Source organism: Lachnellula hyalina (assembly GCF_007821495.1).
Source record: "Lachnellula hyalina strain CBS 185.66 chromosome Unknown contig00340, whole genome shotgun sequence".
Taxonomy (NCBI): Eukaryota; Fungi; Ascomycota; class Leotiomycetes; order Helotiales; family Lachnaceae; genus Lachnellula; species Lachnellula hyalina.
The window spans coordinates 1-7,971 of NW_022157454.1; the positions used below are offsets into that span (position 1 = coordinate 1).

At 46.7% G+C, this 7,971-nt stretch overlaps 1 protein-coding gene across 1 annotated transcript; it reads right to left on the reverse strand.

The window, feature by feature from the left end:
• Positions 1 to 16: 16 nt before the first annotated feature.
• Positions 17 to 730, reverse strand: fmn1 (Riboflavin kinase; the record flags this gene model as incomplete). The annotated part of the gene is made up of 2 exons (XM_031154143.1): positions 17 to 442; positions 590 to 730. Coding segments are annotated over 2 exons (567 nt in total), but the record flags the coding sequence as incomplete, so codon positions are not given.
• Between the last annotated feature and the right edge of the window lie 7,241 nt (positions 731 to 7,971).

Here is a 7,971-nt window from a genome sequence, read left to right on the forward strand (position 1 = left end):
CCCTCCCCCTCCAACCACCCCTTCTCCCCCCCGGCCCCCCAACCCCTCCCCTCTCCAAACTCCTCCTCGCCACCTCACAATCAACCCTAATATCCCTGATCAAACTCTCCACATCCACATAATCCAACTCCCTCCTTATAAACCCACTAACACTCACCCTCATCCAACTACCGTAGAAATCCTTCGCGAACGAATGCAGAACGTGCACTTCGGCCGACCGTACGGTGTTTTTGTAGAATGGGTTGTAGCCAATTGACATTACCATTGGGAAGGTACGCCAATTGTTTGTCGAGGAGGAGGATTTGGGAGGGGATGTGGATGTGGAGAGGTCTGGATGCGAAGCGGGGAGGTGCAGAGATGCGTAGCCGAAATATACTCCGGATTCTAAGCTTTCTATCCATGACACGCCTGTTACGGGAATATTCGCTGTTGGGATACCTAGCTGTACCTAGCTGTTAGCACAGTACAGTAAAAAGAAAAGTCCAGGCCGGACAATCAATGGTGGGGTAAAATATAAAGGGGCGCGGGGTAAAGTAAGGTGATGGATGGGCATAGAGGCAGGTGAGAGAGGAGGGGGTATATAAAGTACCTCTTTTGAACCTCGTCCAAAGCCTGATATCACTTCTCCTTCCATGCGCAGAGGGAATGGCGGTTGGGGACCAGTGTCCGGTCCTATTATCGTAGGTCGAGGGGCGCGGGGCGCTGCTGCTGCTGTTGCGTCTGAAGACATGGCAGCGACAGAGAGAGAGAAGTAGTTTGCAAGTGAAGTCCTATTCAATCGCGCGAGGGTATTGAGACAGAATGCGTCTATTTGGTGAGAGAGCGTCAAGGTGGTTGTTGTCGTTGAGGACTTTGTCAGCAAGGCTGTAGGATCTGATAGCGGGGTTTATACCGATGACGGCGGGGCGGGCACAGGGGACGTGCCGAAATCTAGCAGATCTGTCTATAATTTAGCGAATGAGGGGCTGGCTAGTATAGGCGAGGAGCCCCTGAATATCTCATCGGTAACAGAAAGCCTATTTGTAGAAATGAAAGTCCAATATTGTATGCTGTCCATATTTACCTATTTAATCCCGAACCCCTTAATCGATTTCGATCAAGGCGTCACCCTTATTCATTTTGCCAACTCTCATCTTCTCTTTACGAATTAGCTTAATTTTATCTTTTCCTACGCCCTTAGTAGTTGTACCTGCCTTATCCTCGACACTTAAAGAATTTGAAGTTTGGCACAAGCGGTAGGAATAAAAACTATTTAATATATACGTATGTGCCTTCTGGCTATTTATAGACTATTTGTGCTTGCAAAGCTTTTCCGGAATTGTCGTTTGTTAACCCTGACGCGGACAATGAAACAAAGAAGCCAAGAGAAGCTCGCCGTCTTTTGACTTGCGAGCTTTGAAACTTGCCTCACCTTTGTTCTATTTTAAATATGTATCTAAAGAATGAAATTTACGTGACACATCTGCTTAGAATGTCAAGAAGACGCAATCCTACAGCGAATGCGGCATTTCCATTTCCGCCGATACTTTCTGAAGAAGTTGATCTAGCAAGACAATATGGCGATATAAACGAAGAGCAACAAAACCTCCTAGAGCCCTTCATGCTTGGAGGCGACATTGATTCTGCCGCCAAGGTGGTGGTCGATTTGAGACGAGTAAGTGAAACTCCTGACAGGACGAAGGATGTAATATTCGGAGCCGACGTCAGTAGTCTGTTGTTCAAGAACTGCCAGGGACGGGTCATTGGCGATACTATTAACAAAGCAATGAAAATGACATGCCATTTCGTCAATGAAACTTACGGCCATGATCCTCCTTACTGCGCAGCACCGGACTTTCCCACATGGAGCTATATGGTTGCAGATGAAATGAAAGAAGCCACAGAATATTTGAAAAATGCAGGTATCAAACAGGCCACGTTCTACAGCACAAAATTCATCTTCATCCACGTCCCAGACCCCACAACAGCCGACCACTCAACCCTTCTCGTCATATCTCCTTTCCACAAGACCATCGAATTCCTCGACAGCGATAGTGCAAACCGACAAACTTTCAGAGACAACACCCTCTTAAAAACCATACTCTTCCTATCCCACTATCTCAAACACGCCTTCACTCCCCTCGAATGGCGTCTGCGCTTCGACAGTTCCGCCCAACAATCCGACAGCAGAAACGACTGCACCATCTCTGTCGCCGCAAACACAATGGCCATCGCCCTCGGCTACGACCTCCCCGACTGGATCGGCGCGCAAAACCTCAACCCACCCACCTTCCCAGCCCACATGGCCCAGGAATCCTACCCATACACCGTCAATGGCAATTCGTACGTCGTCGCATATAGAGATTTCTTCGCAGCTAATAAACGCAAAAGACTCGCCTGCGAGCTGCTACATGGGTCGCTGGAGCCGTTTCGAGGGGAAGATGATAATGAGGGGAATCCGTTTGTGTACCAGTTGGGGAGGCAGAAATATACGGCAGAGCAGACGCAATATCGCTTGGAGAATGATGGGACACCAATGGCATATACGGCGAGCTTTCAATATATTTCTCATATACCGTGTATTTATAATAGACTTCCGAAACACATGATCGGGTAAGGCGAGGTTGGGTTTCGGACTAGAGATATACCGACTAAAGCATATGGCAAAAGGAGACGGAAGCATGATAGGAGACTGGACTTGATGAGTCTGTCAAGCGTCTAAAGACGCGTTTTGGGATCGAGCTTTTTATACACCGCATGCATTGTACAAATGTCGACCGTATTCCGGAGATAGAAGGATCGCTCGTGAGGGAGCACGAGTCGTAAGAGTCGTATGATGGGATTATCTATTAATAGATAGCAAACTGATACGTGTAACATCAATCTATTTCTATCATATCTTTCATAGCATACTTCGCTATAACAAATATACTTATTATACCGTGATTGCAACGTAGAAATTGAAGAAATAGCTTCGTATATGTTTTTGGCACGAGGTTGTATAGGAGTATGGGGATTGGAGCAGAAGACTTCGCTTGACTATCTGGTCGTTGCATAATGTTGAAATCCAAAGAAAAAAGTCCTTGAATAAAATTCCACGGTACAAGACGTAGAAGTGACGATATTCTACGAGTATCTAAGTACATCATTGAATAAAAGGGTATAGTATAAGGCGTCAGTTCATCACATGACTTTCTGCACCGCTTTTTTACTTTTCAAGAAGCTTTTGGTAGTAGGGTTTGATAAACTTAATTCCTAAGTCTAACCTGCGGCATTTCAAGTGACAATCAAAATCTTAACTACTTCTCTTGCAACATTCCTTGTTTATACTCATATATTATTTCACGACGTTCTTCACTGTTGGTTTCACAAGGTGTATTGCCGTAAATCGGCTGGCCTAGAATCGTTGTTACGAGGTTGCATTTCTAGGTGTAGAAGAGGCTCTAGCTAAGGTTGCACGATGAAGTGAAAAGCCGTAGGTAAAGCCTCGTATAGTAAAAGGCACGGTTGATATAGGAAAGGGTTTAATAACTAAGAGGAGTATAGACTGTACAAGGGTGGGGGTGTCGGTATCACTTTAATAATCCCACACCCAAGAAATCATTCACGAGTAGCGAGCAAATATCTTGAACATCATCAAAACACCCCTTAACCTTCAACGTGTCTCCAAGCCCAAGGAGCGATTGCCATCACCACGTTCGGAAGACTATCTATCACGCAAAAGCTACCTCTTCACGCGACATGACCCGCTGTGATGGATAAACGCCGGCGCGCCGGTGGCGAAGAACGATTGATTGCATCTAGACACGTGCACACCTACAATATCAACCCGTTACAAACTACCCCTAGCGTTCTTTCAGGTTGCCATTAGACCTTTCATTATAAAGACCAGTAACAATTTGATTGAAAGCCGGAGTTTCTATGGGATATATGATCTATTCATCCACCATGTGCGTCGCAAAACTCAGACCCAGCATCCTGGACATTGAATGCAGCCTCTCACTATGCACACTCATACGGCAACATCACATTCTACGGCATCAAAGACACGCTTTACACTGTATACGGAGCTCTCATATTCATTTCTATTCTACAAGATCTCTTGGCAGGTCTCTACCCCTGATACGTCCGCGGGAGGTAGCGAAACAATACAACCGGCCGCTCTCGACCCTCAGAGAACATGAATCAGCCGTCGAGAGAACGAGCGTAGGCTATCAAGATAGTAATAATGTATCGCCGCGGGAAACGGAAGGACCTCCCGACTCGTACCGGGGCTTTGAGAGACCATCTATAAGCCAGGGCGGAGAAAGTTCCAAATTTAAGCCCAGTGCTGAGGCCGAGATACAAGTCGAATTATGGCGCCTAGAATTGGAAGCCGAGTACTCCAGCGAAACGTTGTCAGAACCATCAGAAAATTATGGGTTAGGCACCGCCTCCATAGCCCTGTTCCAAAAATACGAAAAACAGCGCAAAGGTAGATTCAAAAGTCGTCTTGGGCAAGAGGTGAAACCGATCTTGGAGATGATACATCTGGAAAAGCAGGAAGCCAAATTGACCCGAGAATTGAGCATTATCCCGCAAGATCTGGACCATGGGTATGATGTCGCGGCTTTGACCGCCGAATTGAAGAGAATCAAGGCAGTGTACTATGCTGTGAGGAAGCAAGTGGAAGAGAAAGACGCAGAGAGACGCTTGAGGAAGCGGATGCGCGGAAAGCCGACGCGTGGGAGTGAGATGGTTAATAAACGTATGAAAGCGGGGGAATGGCTTGCGAAGGATGCGGAGAAGGTGACGAAGTCGAAGGAGAAGGAGAAGATAATACAGATCTTGAAGATTGAGGCGAAGATGGAGGAGATCAAGGAGAAAGAAAGGGAAGCTTTAGAGAAGGGCGAGGTGCTTGATGTGGAAGAGCTTACGGACACGGCTGGTATGGACAAGGTCGGTCTTGACAAGGCTGTTACAAACATAGCGACGAAACTGAGCCCGCGCACCTATGGACCCAAGGTGGTGATTAAGAATGGGGTACTGGGTGGAAAGTCGGAGAAATCTATTCTGCGGAAGGCAAAGAGGTCAAAGAAGCGGCAGGATACGAAGCTTCGGAGGGCAGCGAGGATGGAGAAGCATAAGGGGGAGGTTGAGGCTATGATTGAGGAGAATCCGCAGCTCAAGCCCTTAGAGGCGTTGACTGCAATTTATTGGAAGAATTTAGAGAAGAAGCTGGCGAATAGGGTTAAACGGGACAGGCGGGACGCGAAGAACGAACTTGTCGGTTCCGAGGTAGAGGAGGAGAAGCTCAATTCATCGGATTTGGTGTCAGCCCAGCCGAGACTAGAGGAGCCCGTTGGAACGTCATCTGAAGAGTTTGCAGCACGACAAGAGGAGAACTGGAAACAGAGCCCCGAGGTACAGGAATTCGCGGAATCCTGGAAAGACATGGACCGAGAATCAGGGCTAAGGGAGCCAGAGGACAAGCTCGACGTCCCTATCGAGCGATTCATCCAGCAACCCATACCACCACTGCCGGTGTACACTACGCCACTAGCGAGACGCGCCTACAAGGAGCTATCTCGGGATCCGTTGATCGAAGAGCTTCTGTCAACGAAGCACGTCCCCGGGGAAAACAGCACAGCGAGAAGGGCTCAAGCGGAGGAAATCAGACAGGAACTGGACGGCGAGAAGAATAGCGAGAAGGCAGCTCCTAAAGGTGTACAACATGCTCCATCATCCCACGCAGCTGTCAGCGCCTTCTTTCGGCGGGAAAAGGAAAAGTCACTCGCTAAGATGGCAATGGAGGAAAGGACAGAGGAGCCGGTGGACAGCATGGATGCGGGTGCTGAAGGCAGAGAGCTTGAACTTGGGTGGCCCGAAAGGAGTCCGCTGGCAAGTACGGGTATGGGTACGGGTAAGGGTAAATCGAAGAAGCCGGAACGCAAGTGGGGTTGAATAATCCTGCTTATGATGCACCGAGACCGACGTTTAAAAGGCCCGAAGGATATAACCGTAATTGAGTAAATAGATGGATATATTCTTTAGATTGATTTTGTATATCATGTATAATATAACTGTTGGTACTTGAAGCGCTCCCTCCCATTTATTTCGTGAAGCTATTCAGAAACACAGGATAAGCGAGCAGCCATGCATAACCACGATTAAAAACACACACGTTATAGAACTCATCCAAATCTCAGATTTATTTGCAATGCAGCACATCTAATCATCCATCTCCCAATTAAAAAAGATCCCAACCCACACATCGCAAAACCAAAAGTAAAAAGTTGGTTCGTATCACCATCACGTGCACCTAACTCCACCCCCCGCCACCTTTTCACTCAGCGCACGGACATCCTCACCTCACCACCCCGACCACCCAATTAAATCCCTGCACGCCTCCCCAGGTAAATCAGAGTGGCAGGACAACCAGTACAAAACAAATGGGCTGGAACTCTTTCTCACTCTCTTTTTCCTTTCTCTTTCATTCCAGACCTTTACTCAGACATCTATCGCATTGCATCTACGATTCACGACTTTGGCTTTACGAAGAAGATATTTATTGTTTATCGGACGAAAGAAACTCTGCTTATCGGAAAGCTCAGCCTTGCGCCTCGCTATAACGAGATTGATCTGATTTGAACTAAGAGGTATGTATACTGCAACGTTCGTATTATTAGAGTAACTTGCTAATCTTTCTTTCTTTCAGATATCCCTATTCTCTGCTTATTCAAACACAAACACAAACACCTGAACATCCATCCACCTTACTTCATCCTCATCTCGCATACATATAAAATCCCACGCAAAACTCCGAGCCTTCCCCAGCCTCCACCACCTTACATCTACTACATCCACACCACCACCACCACTTCCCACCTTCTCCAAATCTCCATATAGATAAGAGAAGGCAAAAGGCAGCAAAACAGAAATCGCAGCAAAAATGCAAGAAAACGACGTGATAGCGATAATAATCATCATCCTCTTCATCATCCTCGCGCTCATCGCCTTTGGTATCTACCACTTAGTATCAGTTGCGCGACGAGGTGGCAGTTCGGGGAGCGGGAGTGGGAGTTCGAGGAGTTTGGTTGATGATTAAGAGTAATCCATCCCTACTGTACCTACCATTCCTGATTTCTGGAGAAAGGAAGAGTGGGAAAATTGATTGGATTTTTGGAATTGGAATTTATGATGGCATGTATATTTGAGACATGAATGGGATTTTGGGATGCGATGGGATAATGAACGAATCGAGAATTTAATGACGATGAGATAGATGGCATGGGATGGGATGGGATTTGGGATACATCTATTCTATCGTGTATATAGCATAGCAAGGGCGTTCATCACGGCCGTATATAAGTGCCTCAAAGGCCCTGGGGTTGAAAATAAAAATCACATACTTACTCACACAACCACTTTCTTCCATGTATTTCATTTCATTTCGTTTACCTCCCTTCCTTTCCTTTTTCTCAAATGCATTTCTATCCCACAAAAGGCATGCCATGCCAGATAAAGAAAAGGCAAGCCGAACCTCTGTACAAGTAATTGTTTGAGAAGGAACCACAGACGCCACCCTTCCACCCACCCAACCATCCATCCATCCATTGATCGCGTAGCAGAACATAAGAAAACAGTATGCATATCCGAAAGAGCATAAAAGAATAGAAAGAAGGTTAGATAAGGCAAACGAACATTTTGCTTCCGAATCATAAACTTCTTTCTCCCTTCCTAAGTCTTCCTCTCATTCATTGGTATATCATCTCAGCGTATCCAAGCTCAAGCCACTCTTGCCATAAGCCTATCCATATTATCACCCCTCAACCACCGCTCCATCTTTCATTCAATGGTACCCGTTAGACTTTGTGTAAGTAGGACCGTAACCACGACCGGAATACGCAGAGCTGCCCTCCTCGAAATACGGATGCATACATGACGCCTTCGCAGAGATACGACCCGCGGGGTCATAAACTAACATCTGCTCGAGCAGATCCAAACCTTGGA